The 25,384-nt window shown below is 39.2% G+C and overlaps 1 protein-coding gene across 25 annotated transcripts in view; it reads right to left on the bottom strand.

Moving 5' to 3' along the window:
* The window catches only part of KALRN (kalirin RhoGEF kinase), a 434,749-nt gene that overhangs the window by 222,549 nt on the left and 186,816 nt on the right, over window positions 1–25,384 (bottom strand). For 24 of the 25 annotated variants that reach the window (XR_014947909.1, XR_014947910.1, XM_085552327.1 and 21 more), the window contains 2 exons: window positions 10,170–10,292; window positions 2,641–2,832 (listed from right to left, as the gene is read on the bottom strand). Coding sequence is in view for 23 of the 25 variants with exons in the window: in XM_085552327.1 (XP_085408453.1) it covers window positions 2,641–2,832; window positions 10,170–10,292 (315 nt within the window). In the remaining 2 variants the exon portion in view is untranslated. Of the gene's footprint in view, window positions 1–1,604; window positions 1,644–2,640; window positions 2,833–10,169; window positions 10,293–25,384 lie in introns of those variants that run through there. The other variant, XM_085552339.1, reaches the window with a different exon arrangement.

Genomic DNA, 25,384 nt, shown 5'->3' with positions numbered 1-25,384 from the left:
AACAAGTTATTTCCTGCTCAGCTTGCATATTATGAGATCGGAGAACTTTTCATAAATCTCTGCCCCAAGCCAACAATTTCCTTGTGGGCTGTGGCGTGCCAGAGGCTGAAAGATTATGATCCTACTAGACTTTCTTCCTGTTGGCATCACAGGGAACTTCAATCAGTAGGAAGCACTGAATAAAGAGATGGTAGCAGCTTATCGTGCTGGAGAAGGAAAGAATCTGCATAGCAGACTGTTAAGAACCATGCTGTGGGAAAACTGGTTGGATCCGCATCGAGACTTCCATTACCAACAGAACAAAGGGAGCAAAATCAAGAACTGATCTGCAGCAGGGGAAGCTGCGGGTTTATCTACATCTTCGCTTTAGATATTTAAACCTTATTTACTGTAAAATGAGGAAGCCATGATTTGAATTATAAAACAAAAACAGAAAAAAAACACCACAACTTCTGGTGATGCCAAATAATAAAGGATCACATTAAGAATGAATGCTCAATAGATCACAGGCTGAGTTAAAAAAACAAATCCCTAGCACCACACTTTTTATGCTATATGGAGGTCAAACTATTACATTATTAGAGAGCAGGTCATTGGTTTATGCTACCAGAGTAACTGAAGCAAGACCAACAGTTCAGTCTTGGCTAATGGACACACTGACTCCCACTTCTCTTTTTTTCCCCCATCAGTCTGAGCCAGCAGTCAGCACTTATCTCTCATTGAATTGTCTCTTACTGAAAGAGAGGAGCAACTGCTGCTCAAATTAGCAAATTCTCCTGTCTGCTTAATAATGAGAGACTTGCCACTATCAGGCGGCACAAACCTTGGTTCCTTTTATAGAAGTGCCAAGGGAGGACTGCTTTTTCTTTCTTTCAGACCCATCCATTCAATTGTATAGAAAAAAAGAGCCAAAGCTGAAAGTGACATTAGTCTAGTCTTTCTCAAGTTAAGGCTGAGGCAAAATATCCACTTTGACAGTGTTCAAAGAGCAAGATGACAGAAAACCTCACCTCTAACTGTCAGGCAGTTCAGTGCAGCTACTTGTTTTATTGCCTTTCATCCTACAAAATACCTTAGCAACTCCTCTTAAATTGCAAATAAGATTGACACTTCAGAAAAACATGGCATGGCTCATAAAAAAAAGTACCAAATACCAAAAAAACAATAACTAATTCATCCATAAGCCTTTATCCATTTTCTCTCTGTGTACAGACTGGATATTTTTTTTTTCTATTTTTATGAACATGCAATGACCGACAAAGATCAATATGAAGCCCGCACCTAAACTTCACAGCACCTGCTGCACACAGGTGAAAGTACTTGGACAAGTTATCTTGTTAGAATGTCAGACCCAGTGTCTGTACCTACATGAGCACCTACATCATTAAGTGCACAGTGGAGTGAATAATTGCTGCATGCTATGACCTCTTGTCAGTAAGAAATAAAAAAGAAAAAAACATACTTCTTCAGTACAAAACAAATAAAGAAAGTCTAAACATTTCCATACACACATTCTGTTACAGTTGGAAAGATGAATGCAGTGGAAAGGCAACACAAGACTGAAATAGCAAAAGGGACAAACAAGGGGGAAAAAAAATGCTCACCCATCTACAAAGATCCAGGCTCATGGGGAAAACTTAACAAGGAAGAGAACTCCAACCAGAGATCTTTCCCCAGCAGCAGTCAGCCCTTAAATGGGGGGTCTAAGAGAGGTGCAGCCAGGCTCTATCCCTTTAAGTCACACAGCTGAATTGCCTTCACCTGTGCTCCCAGGGCTGAGGGGGGTCCTTTCCCCAGGTGCTCAATCAGTGGTTCAGACTGTGACTCAGCTGTTCCCATACACTGAGCCACGAAACATGATTTCTGGCTTAAAAGTAATCAGGCTTAAAAGTAATCAGCCACTTGAAATGTGGGCAGTATATAAATATCAAGCACAGCCACTTTGTAGCTGTAAAAAAAAAAAAAAAAAAACTTGGAAAAAAACAAGTGTACAAGAGCACTGAAGAGAGCTCCTAGAGTTGTGTTTTCAAATGGGAAATGAACACAATCAGCACATGGATCAAAGCTGAACCATCACTGATCACCTCTGCTGGTGCAAATTTTTACAAGCATGGCATGCAGGCTCTCATTCACTGCTGGTGAAAATGCACAGCTAATGATAGTGACTAAGATAAAAAACAGTGCTTTGTTGCTGAGAAATTTGCTCTATTAAACATAATTATTGTGCTCTTTGTATCTATTGTAGTTTCCATGGAAATAAATAAGAAGTACTAATTACAGTGCAATCTGTGTACATATGAATGCTGATACTTGTTTTCCTGACCACAATGCTCCTACCTTTACCCACAACCCTGAACGAAAATTAGGCAACAGAAATAAGGCAGCATGTTATGGCACAAGTGTACTTCAGTTATCAATCGATTCTCTCTCATGACTAAGGCCTAAAAATATTTTCTTACCCACTCAAGCAACACATGCTGATTTCTGTGGAGGGATATGTTGCTTTTTGTGTTTGAAACACTGCTGGAGTAAGAGCAAGAATCTAACTGCAAATAAGCCCCAAACCATCAGGAAGTAAGTGCACCATCACCGTTATCAAGTTGCCAGTAGATCACTTTGCTAGTCGCAAAAGTAGCTCACCTGTTCAGCTTTCTGGTGAAAGACAGCAGACATGGCTAAGATGGTGCTGCGTTCATCCAGAGCTGCAGCAAAACTCTTCCACTCTTGATCCAGCTGTGTAGAAATTTGTTTAATTTGCTGGGAAGCGTAATGGCCTGCTTCAGACAGCCGGGATGCAACAGACATGATCCGATTGATGTTGACATAGGCGTTCTGAAAATTAGAAAGCACACATAAATAAAGAGCAGGAAGAACCGTGACCGCCCTCTGCCTTCATTACAAATTCCAAACACCACCAGCTTGAGCAAAGCCGAGCAGTTCAGCGAGTGTAATCAACCATCCTTTTACATATGCGCTAATAGCAGGCCTACCACCTTCCACTCTAAAGCTGTATCCCACAGGATTTTTTTTGCATATGCATGCTATTATCTACCACTTAGTTATCTCTCCTCTTCTTCTGTTTGTTTGTTCCTGTATGTATTTAAGTAAAATCATTTGTCATGCATTAGCTATTTACTCATCTGTGAGGGTTTACTTATTGCTTCTTGATGTTTCTACTGAATAACTTCACATTTCTCAAAGCTAAGTCCACGTATTAATAAAGGAAATGTTTGCTTTCTATCCTTTGAGAACTCTGACAATCCTTTATAGACATGCAGCGTCAATGAACGGAAAAGTCTTAAAAGAGCCCATAAGGATATTCTGTAGGAAAATGAGTTTCCATGGAAATGACCATCTTCCACAAAATTTCCATTTCTCTAGTTGTAGTCAGATCAATTTTAAAGAAATAAAGACTATTTTTTTTCCCTCTGTACTGTTAGAAGAAAAATGATCAAAATTATTCTAGAGTTTTACATGTACTTAAAATACTTAATACACTTATCAGATGTGATGGATGTGATGTGCTCTTCTTTACAGTTCCAGTTGGTAGAGCCATGTGGATATCTCCTACTCTGTGACATAGGTACCCCTTTCATCCACTCTGTCTCTCGTATCTCAGTGATTAAGTGACACTGATATGGGCCTTCGACACACAATACTAGTCTTAAAGAAACCAAAGATATGGGAAAGATTTGACTAAAAATTCCAAACAGCACATCCTATCAGACATTTTGTTTCTTATCTTGGTACACTGTCACCATTCCTGGGAAAAAAATGGGGTCAAGACTGTGAAGGAGATTTGGATTGCTGCTGTGGGTTGGAACAAAATTCAATATGGCTTCAAAGCACTCGAGAATTTAATTTGGGGAGAAAAAGAAAACAATAACAAAAAACATTTAACAGACCACAAATCCACAAAAATTGCAAGACACTTATTTTCCCATCATGGAATAGAGTAAAATTGTAAGCCATTTGCTTTCAACTTTATCTGCCAATGTGTAATGTTCCGAGTAAAATGGAACAAAAAATCTAGGGAAGTTAAAACTTCCCTTCCCTCTGGTTTGTTCATCTGTAAAAACTGAATGAATTGGGAGTTTCTGTATTCAGTTACATAGATCTTTTGATCCTTGTCATGGTTTTGTAATTTTGTAATTAAATAATAAAAAATTAAATACAGCAACCAACGTCTGTGACTTTATTTTTCCTTTAGGTTGGAAAATCCACAACTAGAAGGTTCAGAGAGAGCTTCACTTTAAATATAACTAAGTCCGTTATATTTTTCCTCCATGCTATTTTTCTTCATAGAAGAGAGATATCCCTAAAGAGTACTGCAGCGGATCACTGATTTATGGCTGCAGAGAAGTACATTAGGTAAACTATGAGAAAACAATACATTAATGTCTAGAAGCAAGGGCAAAAGCACTACAGTTGACATTCTGTTGTACTGAAACTGGGGGACAACCAAGTTTTTTGCTAATCTTTATCACTGAGAAAACATTACATATATTTGCAGTTTCCAAAAGCAGTCACCATCTTAAAAGTTATTTTTTCATTCTCTTCTTTTGACCGTGAAATTTAGGGCGGCAAAGTGGACTTTCTGCTCCTAAAGAACACTTGATAAACAAACACAACAACAGAAGCATTCCTTCACATGTCCATCAGTAGCATAATATGCACAAGTCTTTCTCACGCGAAATGCCATTCAAGTGTAGAATTTTTGTCCTCCAAGTCTTAGTCCACTCCTGTGACCTAAACAAGGCCTTGATCCATACAATTAATGTCTAAAACATAGCTGTTCTTTCCAGTGTTTGTTATCATCACTCAAGTCCCTAACACTTCTTAGGATGTCAGCCTTTGACAATAAGCACTGACAATAGTGGTGATTCAGTTGTGCAATGATCTCCCACAGGGAAACAAAGCACTAATAGAGACCTGATCATCTAAAGGGCATGCTGAGAGATCTTCCCCCTTAATTAAGCCCTCCAACTCTAGCTGGAGTGATGCTTTCTTCTATCACACATACACAGAGAACACCTTGCACTCTGCAAAGAAAAATGAGCAGTGAGAAGCAGTAACTTCACAAGAAATTTGGCTGTGTTCACCTCCTTTCCTAGAGAAACAGTTGAGACACCGCAATAGTAGAGTGAACATGGAGTTTTGCAGATTAGTTGAAGGCAAAATTTGATTGTTGAGGAAGAAAAAGAAAGCTCTCACCACGAGTTTAGAAACCATCTGTGATGTGAATCTAACACATAAATCCAAAGCAGAATGTTTCAGTGATAAAATAATCTTATGAGATATCTTTAAGACCTTTAAGTTTCTATAAGAAGACTGACTGCATTTAGAATGTTGCAGAATAACGTTGGATGGCATTTTAGCTCAGCCTACATGTAGAAAGATATTGTTCTTTTAATACCAATGATGGAATTTTTTTTTTTTCCAAAGGACCTTATTAGCCTTTACAAAGTAATTGTAATTTGTATGAAATATACTGTGACTTTCTTAAGATGATATGCATCTCCATCTAGTGTTAGACAACTAACTCCCTGACAGCCAGATGGGCAGCGCTGCCAACACTGAGCAGTGCTATATTTATGTAAGCTCCATGGAAAGTGATAATTCACTCTTTAAGGAGGTTAACAGATCCAGGCATAAAACAGTCCTGGCAAAGGAAATACGAGCAACCTCAGTTAGAACAAGTGATATGTATGCCATCTATCCAAGTACAGAGCTATGATCAGAGTGGTAAGAGAAAACTCCGGTGCTTCAGTATTACTCAATCAAATTGACTAGATTAATGAGATTCTTCACAAAATAGTGAAGCTAAATATTCGTCTTTGTGAGAAGAAGTACTGCTTCAGTATAAATATTATACAGCTGTGATAAAGACTAACATAATTTATCTTGAAACTGAAGTGAAAACAAGCATTGCCTTGAATTACAGGAAGAATATCTATGGTCTTTATTTGAAAGAAAAATACCACAGCACAGTTTATTACCTCAAATATATGACTTTTCCACATTCCATATGCCATGTTGTTCACTTAAGAGGAAGAATTATTATTGGTTAAAGTAAAATTATTTTTCCATAAGGGAGCTTTGGTCACAGAATGTCTGTAAGGGTCTATAAGGAAGAGCAAATGACAAAAGACATGACCAAATAAACACCAGAGGAACTGAGAAAAGCGTTGTAACTCCTGTTAGTTACGACAGGCCTAAAGAACATTAGGCACTAACAGAAAGAAAAACAAAATACCTTAAAGACCCCAGATGTGACCCAACTTCTGCTAAAGTCTGTACATTTTTTCCTCTACAAAACACACCACCATCCTCATCTACATGCTCCTTTTCCACTCTTCTCTCAAGATTGATTTTAATATATTGAGGAAAAAAAGCAAAACCAAGACAAAACATCACACAATCCAAAATCTCACACTCAAAAAGAGTGTTTTAAGATCTTGTTATTCAGATTAATGATAACAAATTTATTTGCAATCTAACAGTTGCTGAGACTGACGTCTGCTTAGAAAAGATCCAGTTAAATTATAAAGCAAATTCCTACCGAAGCTACAATCATACAGCAAATCACCAGAGAAAAACTGAATCATGTGATCTAGTTCACCCTACAGACTCGGAAACTAAAAGACTTATATTTAAAAAGATGCCATGTCATTTAACCAGGTTTAAAATGCCATTATTCTTGAACCAATCTCCACATCTTGGGTCGTGAGTACAGCAGCAAAATATTTGAATATTGTAATTAGCATGAGAAAGCTCAAAGGTTGATCAGGTGTGAATGTTTGTGCTTATTAAAACTGACTGACTCTTAATTTTTCAGGCTCGGGTGGATCAATTTACTACATCTGGGATGCCAAATGGGTCTGAGGGATTCAACTACCTATATTACCATTTATAGTAATGGAACAGGAAAGGATTTCTGGCATTTTTTCTTTGAAATCTATGTAAGGAAGAGACTAAGAAATAATTACAAATGCAAACGGATACATGCTTAGCATTAAATTCTCCAGAGCTATAGTTTTCTATCTCACATATTCTGCATTATGTTATTTAATCCTAATCCTTAAATTAACAAGTATTTATCAGTGGGTACTTTCATGCAAGAAGCTTCCAGATGTGTGAAAGCAGTGTATACAAACACGTCAGCAACAGAGCTTTTAGAAACAGACAATGCAAGGCAAAGAACTGTACATATTACACGGGGACCAAAGTGCCTCTTAATGCCCTATAAATATCATCAAATAGGCACATACACACCAGCCATTATCTGACAGTCTCCAGCAGAGATCAAACAGTGGTACAAACAACTGAACCAAGAAAGACAGTTGCATCAAAGTTTTGTAGTAGCGACAGCATAACTATGTATTTGTAACATCACTGACACTAATTTCCTTTTAGAAAACCATGTATGGTAAAAAAATAATAATAAATCTTGCCTCAAAAAATTACAGCTACCTGTGGTCATTCTTTTCTGAAGATCTCTTGGTCACCAGCAAGATTCTCCTTTGCTCCAGTGTTATGCATCAAACGGATCTGATGCATATTTCTTGCCTTACTGCCCCATCGACCCAAGTACAGCGCGTATGGTTGTGTAGGCGTGGGGCGTAGAAGATCCTGCCACTATCCTCCAGAATCACCATCCAACTTCCTCTGCATTTGCTTTGCTCAAGTCTCAGTCCCAAGTTTGTTGATGACCACAGCTGGCACTTGTTTTAACTACCACAAAGGCTCCATCCTTACTACCTTACTACATTGTGTCTCTCTCTCTGGGAGAGCTCACAAAGCTCCCACGCATGACAAGAGACACAGCTACTGTCTATCACAGCTGAGCTGTGGACAGGAAAAGGTTGCTTTAATTTCAGTCTCTTCTTGCTCTTCCTGCATGCTTTCCCTCAGTCAGGATGACTAGTATGCAGCCCAACACCCTTATGCAGCAAGCTGATGTTTTCTGCATGCTAACATACTCATGTTCACAATGCTGATTCTTGGGGATAACAAGAGTTGCTCTGTCTTTTTGCTCTTTTTAAAAATTATTTATTTATTTTTTTAAGCAAGTAACTTAATCTAAAAACCAGCATCACTGTTGACAGCAGTGCTATTCCAGAAGCAGGATGCCCAGCCTTCGGCAAGGCAGCAGCCCTCTTTAATGCCACAGCCAACATTACCAAGCTATAAAATCCCACTTACCTGCCAGCCTGTGCAACCTGGGAACTGAAATCCCCTCTGGAAAGGCCACTGGGTAGACACATCACTGACATACAGGTCTTTCAGCAAGGAACTCTTGTGCACACATATGTTTCAGCCCAATTAATTAGTGAGTGCCATCTCTCACTTAACTTTAGAGGGTGAGAGTTGAAGGTGTCCAATACTGATGCCCTTCCACATAAATGTAATGTACATACGAGATGAAGAAGACAATCTTTGCAGGATCACTCATGCTAACCACATGGAACTCCACATGATTACACATTTATGCAGTTTACATCAGAAACGGAGCAAGACGGGATATATGACACCTGTCCCACTATTCCCTCACAGCAGAAAAGGTTTCTGGGCAGCTCTATGATATAGAAGTTTGGCAGTGGTGAGAGGGCACTTCTAGGAGCCAGGGCAACTGAGAGGTCTCTGCGCTCAGCAGGTTCCCAAGGATCTTTGCAAATGTCTCACTGTCTGGTATTTTTCATTGCCAAAAATTCACTTGGACACTGACAGAAGAATGGAGAAAATTTGTTTTTCTTCCATTAGGTGGCACCCTCCCTGTCATTCATTACTTTTCTATTAGCATTAATTATCTCTTTCCAAGCTTGATTACCAGTTATTTTTAGAAAATAATGCCAGGCAGCACCACAAAAGGATAAAGAGAGGCCTTTCAGCTTGACTCTTCTGACAATGCTTTCTGAAGGATTATGACTGAGTTTACATCTATTATAATCCAAATGATTTTTAATGCATTAACCTCCAGGACAACTTATTTGTTAGGATTCTGCAAGCAGCAGTGCTATATGGAAGCAATGCTACCCTGCATTTTGCTGGATGGCAACACGATGACAAGCTTATCAAGTGCCTAGAGCCTCTTTTTTCAGTGCTTGTTGCAATTATAATCACAATAAACATATTAATAGCCATTATAAACATTTCTTACATGGTTTATTGAGGAATAGATAGGTGGGAGTGGTAGGTGGAATTTAGGTCAGAGAACTTAATTATCTGTGCAGAAATGTAGTCAGAAGAAAAGTGTTAACACAATCCTATGACAGCTGTGGGCAGTTTAACAACATTAGGTGGTCAGGGTCTCTTTTTCATAGTTCAGAGAACACCTTATCCTATGGTAGCATAGTCAGGTGCGACACTCTAGTGATGTAAAACACAAATTTAAACACCAACCTACACCTTTGAGGACTCATCCCCAGTGCAGCTATAGGCAGACCACTCACTGTATGAAGCAGTTGGCTGAGTCAGGGTAAGCTTTTGTGTAGTGACAACATTTGGAGAGGGCTCATCTCTGCATTGTATGATTGAAGCAGGACGCGTGTGTTCATGCTTCTAACCCACCACAACAATCAAAACATCAATACATTTTGTCCAGACTAAATATTTATGCAAGGTAAGAATGAGAGCAAAGCACTTATAAATGGATAATTACACTTTTTTTTTTTCTTTCTTAAAATAATAACAACAACAACAAAATCCTATGGTAAGGTAAATGGTATTGAAAAGGACTAACTGATCAACTATTGAAAAAGCCAAAATCTCACTGTGGCCACAACTGACAGCTTGATTAGTGTCGTTTTCAAGGTTCTGAGAAATACCTTAGCAGGGTGTGAGAGAAAAAGCATCAATAATTCAAGGACTACATACAGATCTCATAGTCAGTTAAAGGAACATCACAGTCTTAGAAAATAATGGTATTTGCTCTCCAATATGTAAACAAATGCCACAGGATATACTTATCTTAAGTCAAGGGAATGAGCATTTCAATGTCTAGGTGGACATAGCAACACTGCCTCCCAGAAAGAGGGCTGCTGCCACAGCCCAGCCAGACTTTCTCTGCTTCATGGGTTCCTTGCACTTTGAAATGGAGGCAGCTCCACACGCCCACTTCAATCACACACACACATACCCATTAGATCACAGTATGCTCCCAAACTCACCATTGAATTCATGGCAAAGTGATTGTGCTGTGTCTGCAGGTCAAGGGCATGTTGGTAGCTCACGCCGATCTCCGTGTGACTCTGCAGGAACAATTCTTTGTTGTGGCTGATCCAATCAAACATCTAGAAGTATTCACACAGGACAGAGAAAAAGAGTATTAGAGAGGAATGAAAAAAAAAAAATCAAGACTACACAGAATATAAAACCTCACAGTTCTGAGACAGATTTATATGTAACATGGACAAAAAACCCTCACCAACTCATCTGTATAGTTTCATAAGATCATAAAGTTTGGAAAAGACGTACAAGATAATCTAGACAAATTGTCAGCTCATCTCTACTAAACACGGACCCAACATTATTATTCCTAGCACTGAACTCTACAACAAAACAACACTCCTTAGCATCGAGGACCACCCCACCACCTCTCCTTGCTTGCCTGTCCCTTCAGAAATGTTCCTTATCAAGCTAAGCTTCTCAAGCAATGGCCATGTTTAAGTTGTCACCATATGAACAAAATGATAGGTTGGGAAACATAATTCATTAAGCATATTCCTCAGTAAACTAATGCAGGAGTCTTTTCCTATACATAATAGTCATTTAATATATAGAAAGATGGCAGCAGAGGGACCTAAATCAGAGGTTGTTTCATTTACCAAGGATCTTAACAGTTCATAAAATACCCTAAATCCAGAAATGGACCAAAAACGTCATGAATATTATTGATGGGTTTTTCTCACCCTGTTTTCTTTAGTCCATACATAAAATTTTCCAAATGTTGTATCCAAATAGCAAGTTGACTTCCTACTCTTATATTTCCTAGATCTTTCCAGTTCTAGTGCCAAAAAGCACTCTATCTTCCACTTATTATTCTTGGGATGAAGAGGGAAAAAAATGTATTTTATTAATATCTATAAAGAGTACACATTTCAACTTCTTCCGCTTCCAAATGTATTTCCAAGCAAAATGGATAGTTCAGTACTTCAGACAGAAATATGTTGAATAAAGCTGATGAAACTCATTCCTTATTTTGTAGCACTTCAATGTAACACTTCTATCTCTTGCATGTTCATTAGTTAAAAGTTGTCATAAGTCAGCTTGGAGATGGTGTGTTTGTGCTTTGGCTTCTTCTGAGTTGCGTTGAGATTAAACATTTCCCAAGTAGGAACCATTCATTCTTTATGCCTTACTAAAGCCGTGCAGGCACTATAATCTTGTAACAAACATTCTCTATTACAGAACCCCTTCAAACTTCGCTCACTCATGCTGCCTCCATCTCCATCCCAGCAAACTGGTGACCTGTCCATTGATAAGAACTCTGTCACAATCAAAAAACAACAACCCACTGCTTATTAAAATTCATTAATATAGAGGCAGTGAAAGTCTGGCCAATACAGTCTCAGATATTAAAGAAAGTATTTTCATGTGAGAATGTAAGACATACATTTTTTAAGCAGCCATCAAAAGATCAGTCTAAATCCTTGTTATAACATCACTGCATTCTCCAGTCAGTAGCTGTTTTTTCCTTCAGCACTAAAGAACAGATTTTGACCTCCGACAGCTGAAGAGCACTGCTCTGGCACTGCACTTTGCAATAGCTTCTCAGGGTCCATTATCCTTTCCCTAAAGAGAAGGTGATACCAAGAACAGAGAAAAGGCCTGCATGGGTCACCTTAGACTCCTGCTATAAACTCAGCATTTTGTGCTGTGCACTCAACTCAGCACAGCAGTGTATTGCTCTGTGCAGGGGATTTGCAGCAATAATACTGAATATTCCCTTTATTAGGAAGAAAATAAACATAGCAAGCACTTCAGCACCACTGGACATGCTGCACTGACATGGTCCCAAAAATCTGTCACTTTTGCCTGACTTCTTAAACTTTTATTTATGAAAATACACTTGAAACTACAGCGTCTGTGCTATTTCGAATTTCATGTTAATGAGTATTCTTAAAGGGCAAATTTGATTCAAGTTACAATGATGCAAAATCAAACCAACATCCTCGGCTTGGCCATTTTCTGATTTGTACCAATGGAGATGATCAAAATTAGGCCTACCACCCTTTTTTTTCCTGACAACATAAATAAGATTTTATGCAACAATGAGATCAGAAGTTCCAAATATTACTGCCAATTAAACAGAATGAAACAACCTACTTTAACCTGAAGAGCAAGCTGAAGCTTTTTCCATTGGATTCCTTTTCCCCACTTTGTTAAAATTTAATAAGAAAAAAACACAAAAAATAATTTGCCAATTTGTGGTCTTAAATATATATATAAAATAAAATAAGCAATAAAATAAGAAGAACTGTGCTGCTAAGGAATTTATGTCCCAACAAGATTTTACATCTCTACTTAGGAATAAACACAGGCTTCTTCTAAGTAGATATATGTTCAATCTGAATATTTCTTAATGTTTTTAACAATCTGAAGACCTACAGGGAGAAGGAAATTGGCAGCAATCCACTGAAAATAAATAGTAAATCTAATATTTTATGCTTAGCGAGGCCAAATTGGGAAGTTTTTAGAACAAGTAATTTAAACTAAGTATCTATTATTCTGCGGATAAGGAGCATTTCCTCCATCTAATCTATGCACATATTATTGGATGAGAAAGTAGGTTACGTTAAACCATGCCTCTGCCCTTTAAAGTGCAATAATAGATTATAAAGGAAAACACAACAAAAGTTAGAAGACGATTAATCATTTTGTCTAGTTTAGCCAACTTGAATACATGCCAGCAGTTGAAAGGAATTTTGAGCAATGCATGATGATCATAGAATCATTAAGGTTGGTAGAGACAATGAAGACTATCAAGACTAGACATCACCCCATCCCCACCATGGCCTCTGACCATGTTTCTCAGCGCCACATCTCCACAGTCCACCTCCAGACTATCCTATGTCTCTAGCAAACTATCCCCAACCAATGCTGCCCAAATCTCTCCCTTTAATTGTTTCAAACTTTTCTGACTTGAAAGCTCGGAAAGTAAGAGTTGCTTCATGTGGTTTGAAGCAGGAAGAAAATGAGGCAAGATACCCAGGAATGAGTGCAGAAAAAAAAAAAGGCAGATTCGTCATGATCTAAAATAAGGTTAGTGATTCTTTGCTCAGTAAAAAAAAAAAAAAAAAAAAAGAATAATAAGCAGTTTTCCCCATCACTCTTACTTTAAGCACTAGTCATGGCTTTGCAAAACTGCAAGCACATCTACTAACTTATGCAATACATCACTGTATCTGAAATACCCAAATAATTGCAAGATAAACTGGTACCTCTGCATGGCTTAGGCCATTGCTGTGTGGAAATACTAGCCTGGTGCCCAAAACCAGAGCAGCTTGGGCACAGTATTACTTTGATTTGTCTATTGCTTTTGTTGCCAGGGCTTGTTCATTCAGAGACTTCCCACGCATTTCTGTTTAATGCTCACTGAATTGTAGACATCTTTCAAGTACGGTGAAGAATGGATTCGGTTTTCTTTATTGTCCATCTATAGCAATAAGGAAAACTTTGTTCTTTCACTCTCCTAAACAAGGATGCACAGGAATGATAAGTACCACACAGTCCCACAGACCACAGGATTTACTTAACAAACATGGGATTTAAATAAGTAAATAATGAGGTTGTTTGCTTGTGAGATCTAACAGTTGTGTTTTCAAACTTTTCCCTTCAACCGCAAAGTCTATAAATGGACCAAAATAAAATGAGTTTATCATGATAATAAAAGTGGAAGCTGAGGATCTGTGAATATAACAGATGCTTGCAGTGAAGTTATGAGAGCTGGTAATGTGTGGCTGGTGGATTCAGTACAAATGCCCGACAGCATTGTCTGTCCTGCCCATATTACTAGCAATATTTCCTGAAAGCTTTCTAGTTAAACTTGTTTTCCACACAAAAAGCATTGATGCTTCCTGTGTTCCTGAAATGACTGAGTTGGTCAGTTTGCTTAATTAAAGCACACCATTAAGAATGTGAGTGTGGCAAAGACCCAACAATTGCTATTTTACTCAACTCTGCAAAGACTTCTCCAGTAACAAGGGCCTAATGGGCTCCTGGAAAAGTGTTCAACATCCTTTGATAAGTTAGTTTCCCTGTCAAAGGAATGAGTTTTTAATGCAGTAAACAGCTGAATCTAGAGAATGTGCCCTGCGAGATCAGTTTAGACCAGACACAGTGTCTCAGCTACCTGATGTTTTCCATGTCATTTAATGTTACTAAACAGTGTTATAATCAATGGATTTCAACTCATTCATTTAGAAAGTGTTCTTATGAGCCTAGCCAATTGATCATCATGAAGTGAATAAATCTTTAGTTATTCCTTTGACCAGGCTCTGAGCACCTGATCCAGCTGTGGGTGTCCCTGTTCATTGCTAGGGAGTTGGATGAGATGGCTTATAAAGGTCCCCTCCAACTCAAACGATTTTATGACTTGCTTCCTAGTTGGAGTGGTATAGACTGCCAGCAAGCCAATTCTTCTCTTAAGTCTGCTAATCATTTCTACAGTCATGAATTCACACTAAACAGGAACACAGGATCACTTAAGGCTCACATACCAACAGTACTCAGTGTCTCCCTGCTTGGCACTTCTCTGCACTGCTGTAGATAACCTGGAGACCCATTAAGCTGTTAGAGTTTTCCAGTGACTGAGTAGCTGAGTGCAGGACTTAAGCACACTTAAAACAGAAGATAAACTTCCAGTGTGATAATCTCTTGCAATCCCTGTCTCTAACAATACATAAAGGAAAGAGAATGCATATGCTGACAAACATTAAACACTAAACAGAACACCACCCTACATTTAACTCAAGTATTAGAGAGTCAGAAGAGCCAAGAATGGTCCAGGGGATCTTCTAAAGCTTTACTGAAGCATCTACTCCAGGCATCATTAATGATTATACATGCACCAGTAACTACTGCACACAGTCTTGGGGACACTTCCCTGAGAGTTAGGATACCAGATTCTATCTCTAGCTTCAGTTGTGCTGGCAACAATGAGTTCTTAACCTCACATTTTTTCATCAGGTTGATGAGTTACTGGAAAACCCAGGTTAAGTGTTAGATTAAACAGCAGGTCATCAGATGGTCACAAATAAGACCTATGGAGAAAGAAGGGGACCTCATATTTTCCCTGCATTTGTAACATCTGGCAGGCTAGTGAGAACAGTGCAAGAACAGCTGTTTGGGAACAGAGAAGAAACACTCGGATACAGAACAGCATGTCTGCAGATTGTGTGCTGTCCTGCCCTACCTCATATAAAATGAGATTTATTATATTTCAAATAATAACCTCTGCTCTCCAGCTTTTGCCAGAGCTCACTGAGGAACATTTGTAAAAGGAGCAATGTACCACACCTCAGCTCCTCCTGTAAGAAGGAGAATCGGAAAGATTCTGCCTCCATTACTGCATTAAGAGTAGTTCATACACATTTGTTTTTACATCAAAATTGTCCTTTATATTAAAAAATTCTCCTTCCATGTGTTAAACCTTTTCCACTGTGATCAAAGAAGGGCAGTATTCTCCCCTGTTTTTGTTCACTTTAAATAGAGAGAACAAATCCCACACTTAGCCTTTCCTCAGAAGATCCTCTCGCTGCATTTGTTCATGGTCATCTTCTGATGCAAGGTAAGGTACTAACAGGATGTGGTTTTTTTCCAATGGAAATAGTCCAGTTGGCGCTATCTAGGCTTACCTGTGCAGTGCTCCTGGCCTCAGTTTTGGAAAAGAACATCAACACCAACTGACTACCTTTTAGTCTTGGTCACCTCCTGCATAAGTGTTGCCAAAGAACAACTCAACAACTCAAGAACAACTCAAGCTATGTTCCAAATGAGAAGAACAAAATCAAGAGCACTCAGAAAAAAATACAAGCAGAGTTTAATAAACTCCAGTCAGTCTCACATGTAAAACAACAGGCATATAAATATTCTCACACTATGCTTCCATATGCTGCTAACAAAGAAAAAAACATGCTGCTAATCTCAAAAAATTAAAAATAAAAGTGCCTGTATTCGAGTAAAGGACTGATTAATTACATGCCGCACGGAAACCAAATAACATACTCTGCTATTACAGAGCTTTTTGATCTTTTTCCAGTTTGTAAACATTGTAAAGTTTTTCAAGGCAAATGCTTAGCAAATCAATATTTGTGAGCAATAAATCCACTGTGAGAAACTACTGGAGATTAGCCTGCACTGTTTATTAGAGAAACATCTATATATGAGTTCATGTGAATTTTGGATTCTCAAAATTACTCAGCCAGTGTTAAATTGACTAATCTACAACAGAAAATGGAAAGTTCCATTCCAAGGCCATTTAAGGCTAAGCAAGTTCATTTTCATATGCTTCCACAACATAAACAAAGAAATAACACACACAGAGAGAAGTAACTGCCAGAACCACTGTCTTGAGTTCATAAAGTTTCCATCTACAGGGTCTATGCCTACATCATTAAGTGAATTCACAACAATTCAATTAAAGAAAAATCAAGTCACATTCCTCGTATCTTCTGCAACTGAATTTAACCAGTATTTGATTGAAAAAGGAGTACCATGCAACATATGTCTGGCACGTACACAACCTATAATGATGCAGAGGGGGGCAGTCCAGCAAAGATTTATATCAGCTACCTTTGTGAAAGACAAGTAATCAGAAGTGTTCCTTAGTGACTCCAAAGTAGGGTCTTACAGTTCAGTCAGAACAGGCTATGCCTAGTCCTCCTGTACGTCTGGAAAAGGCTAAGAATCATGCAACATGAAAGGAGTTGTTAGTCTTCCACTGCAAAAGAATCAACACTCCAATAAGCCATCCCCTTTACCTGGAAGACTGGTAAAGCTGAGATGTAATAGAGCTCATGGCTGATGGGCACGGTTTGGAAAGGCCCAGGTGAAGCTGACTATGCCCATTAGTAATTAATTAATGACACTGATGTGCATTAGTAATGCAAGCCTGTTGGGAAGACAGGCTACTAGAAGAATGGGCCATTTCTCAGGAGGACTGTGCTGGCCCAGAATAATTTTTGGACAATTTCTGATGAAAGTCTTGCTGAAAGCTACTTCTACGGACAAAAAAAAATCTCATCAATGAAATTTCTATTAAAAAAATTTAAAAAGTCTTGATGAAATCAAAATGCTTGAAGGTTTAAAATAGCACTCAGCATACTTCTAAGTGCTTTGCTAAATCAGGGCCTAAATGCAGAGTTATGTTTGTCTCTGGTTTACAGGCAGTGAAGGACACGCCAATATTTCCACCACATCTTTCTTTTTCACATGTGTTCAGAATGGTGACAGCCAGGGCAAACTGGTATCCTGCCAGTTTGTGTTTGTGTAATCTCAATGCTGCATAAACACAGTTTTTCCATTATAAATATCTATATATGTGATTCATAGAATACAGTAAACTTAAGCTACGGCAAGTTAAATTATTCCAGACAATAGGCACAACTGTCATCATGTGTACTAATGGTAGAGCACCATTTCTAACACACTCTTGCCAAGTTTTCCTACCAAATATCAGTGAAAGAGATACGCGTTTTTCTCCTGACTGATACCAAGCCACAGTCATGCACAAGTAAGGCATGAGATTCTTATAAAGCTGACTAGAGAAGCAATAATTTTACTGCTGAAGATGGGAGAAAATTACAGATACTGAATACGTAAATATGACTAAACTGGGTGTATATCATGCATCTATGTATTTGCATAACTTTTTAGAACTGATGTGCCTTTCCATCACATGAAGAGGCACCAAACGCTTAGGCATTCTTGGAAAGAATTTTCTGTTCCTTAGAATGGAAACTGTCTTTCCCCGGAATACATCATCTGCAGAAAATGGCTTGCTACCTAGGTGCAAATTAATGCACAGGCTGGATAGGAAATGTAATACTGAAAGAGAAAAATAAACAGCACTCAGATGAACAGAAAAAAACCCAACAGTATACATTATGAAGAGATCAGAGTGGGTCCCCCAGATGTGGAAATCTTCCTACCAATGTTCTGCATCTGGGAAATACTTAATAAACACAACTCAGGTGAAAAAGATGTATGAGCTGAGTGACTTTATAGGCTGTGGTTCTACTCCCTGCATCACGTGTGACATTCTTGTAACTCCAAATAGCTGCCACTACAATCAGAACAGCCAGACAGATGTTTAAGACTTTGCATCAGAAGCATGGCATTTCCTTTACAGAAGTGCCCGTGTCTAAGGCCCAGGGAAGAGGAGGCTGTGAGATCTTCCACCAGATATGATTCTTAAAACAGGGGAAACTGAGACTGTTTGTCTGTGTTCTGCCTTGGCCTTTAGACACAATTACTGAGATCAAACATTCGTATTGATGACCAATAAAGTAAGCGAAATTTCTCAAGTTGAAACTGCTTTTGCTTGCAACATCTTTTCCGTGGCTGTGTAAGAAGAAGGCACCCAGCACTGGGAGTGACCTTGCAATACAAGAAAACATTTCTGAATTCATTTCCATAATGTATATGTTTACAAGAAGAAAATCCAGAGCAACCTGGTTTAAAATGACACTGATGATTCTGGAAACTATCCACAGACCACGGTCCTGATTTCACCTCTTCAGTCATCACCAACTCCTGAGGATGCAGCCTCTTGGCTGCACACCCACCACCATATGTTCCCTACAAATAGATATGGTGGCTAATCTACAATATACTTTCAAGGATCCCAAGTTCTTCCAAGCATGGGCTATTTAAAGCATTTTACCCAGGCCAGAAAGATATTCATTTAATTATAATCACATATGAACATCTAAAAGATGCTTCACAGTAGTCTGTTAACCTCATGCACGGTGTAACTGCATTATTTCCTGACTTCTAGACTCTTAGCAACCAACTTTCTTCAGATTCAAAGCAGTAAATAAAAAAGCTGCTTTCTTTTTTTTTTGTCCTATATACATTGGCTTCCTCTCTTTTTCTATATGCGTAGTCTTCCTTGCCTTTTAGAGCATTAGGGTTTTCTTGCCTTTATTAGTTAAAGAAAAACTTCTTGGTTATAATATACTACATTTGTACTTAAAAATGAGTTTTAAGTCTCTACTCATATGCCAAAACTCTTTCTCTTGCCATAGTGATTAGGAGAGCATTCCTGTGCCTCCCAGTGGTGCCAAGACAGAGATGCTGAAACAGCCTCAAAATGCTCTATATCAAATTTGGCAACAGAAATTAAAGAGGAAATTTGTGGGAAAAAAAAAAAAAAAGAAAAAAAAAAAAAAAGAAAGAAAAAAAAATTCTATCAGAACATACTGCCTCCAATTATTTTTGGATCCATTCTAATGTTCATGGAGGAAGCAAGAGGAATAGCAACTGCATATCCAATGTCAGCAGCAGGAAACTACAAATAGTACAGCACACCATGTTCCAGTTCCAGCAGCAGCAGCTTCAGAGCTGTTTCCTTACAGTGAGGCACGGATGCACGGTGAGGTGATTGCTGCCAGTTAGGAAACAAAGCAGGAACTACGCCATCACATGGCTAATGTTCTGCTCTCTTGTTCTGAAAGGTCACAGTCGTGCTGGATGAACCACTATAGTAAATGCTATAGACTGCTACATCTGTGTCACAAGGTGCACTTAGCACGAAGGAAGTGCGCAGGCCTTCCTCATCCCTAGCTGTGCACTGAAGACCATGAGTTGTTATTGTTTTTATATTCTCATCACAAAGATCGAGTCCATTTCCAAGTGCTGTGAAGGCAGCTTGTAAGTAAAAACAACACAGATTTTTTTTGCACAGGGCAGGATGAATTAACACAAAAAGATGAAAAGCACTGAAATCTCTATTTCACACATCAGATCAGCACTCCCACTTTAGGACAGCACTCCAGTGTGACAGGAGAGAAGGCAGTTAATACCTGTGGTTTTTAATTCCCTATTTTTTGCTTTGAACCTTGCATTCCTTGTACTTTCATTGTGCTCCAAAGCTGATCCAGCTCAGCAGTAACCAGTCTCTCTCAGATGTTTGCCCCTCTCAATGGGCAGCTGTCCTTATCTAAGAAATCAGCACCACAAATGCCTTCAGAACATTCTTATGCTCTTTGCTTGTGGAGGCTGAACTTGATCCTGCTGTGGAAAAGAAGGTTGTATCCTCTGATCTGTCAAACCAGCAACAAACTCACTGCAGCAGAAGCAGAAATACCCATCAGGCTCCAAAAGGTGTAATGTCCCTTACTCCATAAGGACGGAAATGATGGTTGCAATGTTCACCATTAGAACAACTTCCACCGGGAAGATTGCTGATGAATATTTATCTAATTACCTCTACTGCTCCACTCAGCAGGCAAGGCAACCCCAAACCTTTCAAAACCTCCTCAAACCAGATGGCAAAAATGGGTTGGTAGCTGCTTTCAGTTGTAGGAGTCGCACAACGCAGTTGGTGCGTACTTGTGAATTCACCCTGTTGTTATTAGTTTTGTCCCCAGACTTTCTACTGGTGGATAGAAGGGCAGAAAAAAAAATGTTCATAGTGCAGTTGGTTTACAGAAGAAGACCCCCTATGTCTTTTCCTGATAGTAAAGAAAATAGCAGGATTGAGACTCAACACTGTGAAAGAGCTGGAAGCTCCTTTGGAACATCATTAATAAAGAAGACATTTTGATTTTACCATCCAATTAGCACAAATGAGCTCTGTTTGCACTTTGAGGGAAGTTAAAAACTTCTATAATGATGTCCTGATCTTGCAAAATCTGTTCTTTCCTACAGATATCAAGGACAGGATCTTATTAAGCGTGACCAGCAGTGGTCAAAGTAATGAACAGTTCCCACAGAGCCCCCCACGATTACTTCCCACTCCAGCAATTCGTTGCTTTAGATTGGGGGCAACAAATGGAGGATGGCATCAGCAACCTGCCAAAAGTCTACTTCATATTAAACAGAGCAGATGTCTGCTAGATACATCTTTAATTCAGAGCTATAGCCTGCAAGGATTGCAAGTCCCAGCATGCATGTTTCTGCACGGAGACATACAGGCTACACAGGATTCATCTTTCTTTTATAGATGAAGGTCTTTGAAAATGATTTATCCTGAATAGATATTTCCTCGCGGTTCCCTAACAATTCTTTCGTGTCCATGACTTGGTGAGGGTGACTGCAGATCACATACAGCTTAGTTGCACCCTCAGAGCCTGCTAAAGTGGAAGGTGTCAATCCCACTCCAAAATCCATTTGGCACACGACATCTATGCTCACAGCATCACACGGGACTGTCAACACACACACTGTGTGCAACCATTCCTTGTTAGGTGCTACTGGAGACAATCTTTTTTTTCTGAAATGTGTGATACAATTGAAGAAAAGTGATTAAAGTTGGCATAGGTTAATTTTGGGAAACACCGAATTTTAAGAACAGATATACAGGCTCTCCCTTTGATATCAGCTTCCTGCATTGGTCCTTTGTCCTTGATGTCATTAGAAATGTTTTACATAAAACATCATAAATGAAATAGCACATTCCCGGTACTATATTAAAGCAATTCAAAGCATGTGTGCATATATATGTGTACTCAGTAGGAATGCTCCCATAGCTTTACATCTGCAAGGGCATTTTTCTACTAAATGTTGCAATTAAGCAATGCATGTTCATACAGACAACTACTCCTTTTCAGATCCACAAATACAGAAATCTGTACATTTCCTTTAAGGCTTAAAAATAAAACCTATTGTGTAAAGAACGTGTTCAAAATCTGTTTTTCTTCCATGAGTATTCCATGTGCAGGCAAATCAGGGTGCCCATAGTGTTGCAAATGTGCACTTACATAACTGGAATACTGCAGAGTGCACCAGCACAGACAGCTGGAAGAAGGGTCCCACTTCTCTAAGTGGGTGGCAAAGCTGCCAACACAGATATCAGCAAGGCTGGTGCCAGAGACAGCAGCTACAAAAGGTGGCTACACACATTCCAAAGTAGTTTGGAAGCACGCAACTCCTGCAAATGGGGTTCTAAGAACACACACTTTCTGTATAGCTATCAGTAGAACTTACAGAGAGTCCATGAGAGTCTTCCATTAATGCCAAAGGAAGACTGCCTGTGCTTTAAATGACCGGGCCTCTTATTCCTTAGCAGACACCATGAGAAGACCTCAAAATGCTATCAGGTCAGGGGATGCAAATAAAACTAGCCTGAAAGTGAGTGGCTACACATGATGAACTGCTTTGGGCTGAGAGGGCTGGGTATCAACAACAAGTCAAGCCCTTGTGATCTCTGAGAACTCTTTTTACGGAGCTATAGATAAGGGATTTCATCTGTGTTTAGCTTGATCACTCTTCTAACAAGGCTCCCTGCAAACACACGCATCTCTACAAACACAGACTCCAGGTTTGTGCCTCTCTGAGGCAGCATCTGTACCTCAAGCCACCATCCTTTGTCTGTGCAGGCATTTAAGATGGGCTAAGAATGAAAGTAGCATGCTCCAGTCAGCCTCACACAGACTCTCAGTCAAGTGGTTCTGCAGAAGACACTAAGCTTATTGGGTCCTTTTATTAAGGAAGTCTTAGGGAGCTTACCTCAGGTCTAACAACACCCCGCATGTTCCAAATCTCCTGGAAAGCTCCTTACTGTGATGCTCTCTTACTGCACTGTTGTGATATCCATGGTATAAGCACTTAGATGGAAAATCCAGGGCACGCTGAGTTCTGTAGCACGGTGTTCATGTAACTTCAATGAAATCTAAATCCTACATAAAAATCCATGGCTAATCCATGCTTATTATACCAGCATGATTATTACTGTTAACAGTTAAATACTGTTCATTCAATAACAAATCCTTTTCCAGTGAAACAGCACAGGGGCATATATATTTCTCCTTGGTGTGAAAAGCTAAGGACATGCTCTCGTTATTATCCTGATTCTGATTTTTTCCCCTCCTAATTCGCCTTCACCTCAGCCCTAATTACCCACCTCCCAGAACTCACTTTGCATGAATATCACATGACAGCTCCCTCCAACAGCTTCTCAGTACTCTCCTCACTGGTATCCCACTCTCACTCCCCGGGACACATCTCCTTTCCAGTAATTTCTAAACCACCATTTCACACAAAATCTTTGAGCTAATTGTGTATAACACACGTAGAAGAGATCAAAGAAAGCAAGTGCTTCCAGCAGTGAGATGAGAGGTGAAATGATCCTTCACTGAGTGGATTTTATGTCAGTTCAAGTAGTCTGTCCCAGGTGCTGTGCCTTTCTGCATTGCACAAATCTGCAAGGGTTATTGTGACATGGTATACATAGGAAAGTTCTGCTATCCATTTATGGATCAGTTCAGAGTGTGCAGACATTGCTGAAGATGAAAAGAAGAGATGAAAGGCTACGAGGAAGGAGGTGAAAATACTGTTGATCTTTCTAATCTTTCTAATGCTGCTTTTTCATAAAGTCAGCTAAGACACGTTTCTTAGAAATACTTCCCCCAACAGCATCACTTGACTAAAGGAGCAGTTACAATTCCTCTGCTTAATGGGCTATAATAAAATAAACTGCATCCTATTAGCTAGAAGGATCGTATCATCAGATTTGTAATGCATTTTATTACAGAATATGCAGCATCATAATTTTAGAGAGCAGTATAAAGGGAAGTAATGTACAAAACAGTTAAGGTGGATGTGTAACATGCAATCACAAACACGCTTCTCTCAAAGAACAAAATATCCATGTTTCTTACTACCACCTTCCTTTGCTTAACCCAATAGATAGTTTCCACATTTTGCATCCTGTTTTTCCATCAAAATTATCCTGTGTCTTTTTAGACAACAAGCAGCTTACTCAGCTTTTATTCTTTCTGAGAAATGTAAAGTAGATGCAATAGTCCTGTAATGGTGTTAGCATGGCTTAAATACTCAGGTCAGATACTCATTGGATAGTCTCCCTCACTGACTTCACCATGGAGCTAGAGGTTCTCTGTGTCTTCTAGGTTCTGTATGGTGTTAAGTTTGACTTGGAACCAGGAACTTTATCTAGTGCTTCAGATTAATTGCAAATGAATGTTCTGCTAAGCGGTGATTCCTCCTTCAGGAACCAAATGCCCTTTATTTATTTGACTACACGTAAACTGAGTCAAATAGAGACAATCTGGTAGAGCAGCTCTTACTACTTCCCTTAGTTAAGCAGACCAGTCAGAGGGAAAGCCTTGAAGCAGCACTGCACGTGAGCAATTTTATAACAATCTAATCTCTCTGATACTCACTAAAAACTTTCCGTCCTCCCAGATTGGTCACAAATTCTGCAAAATAGCAGTGGTGCAATAGGCAGGGCTGTGCTTTTCAAAGGAAGATTTAGTATGGATGAGGCAGAAGGTTTTGAGTGCAAGCCCACTGCTTTGTTGCCCACTGAAGACTTGATGTGGCCAGTGGTTTGCCACTAGACTTTCCACAAAGCTGGCCCTATCCAAACAAAATGTTTCTCCCACCACAAGCTTCCAGTGAAATTCACTCATTGCATTTTCCACCCCCATTGCCATTCTTTTGGAGTTTGTGTTATGAATTCCATGGGAAGGCAGGAAGGAGGAGATGGGGTACACATGACCATACAGGTTCTTCTCTGGGCCTCATTAGAGGCTGACCCCAGTCAGAAAGAACAGCCTGCTCTTTCTTTGCTCTAGTGTTACAGGTTTGCCATAGAGATCCTAGGTTCAGTCCAGCTGACAACAATGTTGTACATATTTAATGTGGACAACATTGATTACATCATGATAACTGCTTTTCATTCACATACGTGCAGGGGTAGTAAAATTGATATGGAACAAACCCAAAATGATGGGGAAATTCCTACAAAAGTAAATTTGGGTGCCAGTTACAAATGATTTCCAGAAGGGCTGGAAAGCCCACAATGTAGGGATAATTTTCTGTCTTTTTTTGGTATTTATTCAAGCACAAAACATGTGGACTCTTGCCTGAATTCTTCTCCCTGTCCAAATTTCAACCAGCTAATTAACATTTCTCGGATAGTTACAATAGTTGGATCTACGTTCATTGTGGTTTTTTGTTTTACACAGTAATCAGTTTGGACTGGACTACATTTATTCATATTACTGATTGCTAAAATATTTTCCTTGTTACCCAGTAAAAACACAGCGAAGGCTCAGCTCTAGTTTCAAAATTAGGTACATATATATGTACGTACGTGTACTAGTTTGTGAGGAATGAATTTGTCGGGCAGTGAGGGTTGGAGCTGCACTAGCAGCTGAAATGTGTTATTTATCAGCAGATCTTCGCAGTCAGCACC

This window comes from Coturnix japonica, chromosome 7, assembly GCF_054131305.1.
Source record: "Coturnix japonica strain WE chromosome 7, WE-NBRP24, whole genome shotgun sequence".
NCBI classification, from domain to species: Eukaryota; Metazoa; Chordata; class Aves; order Galliformes; family Phasianidae; genus Coturnix; species Coturnix japonica.
Note: the sequence above shows the minus strand (reverse complement) of the source record. Positions and strands in the feature narration are given on the sequence as shown.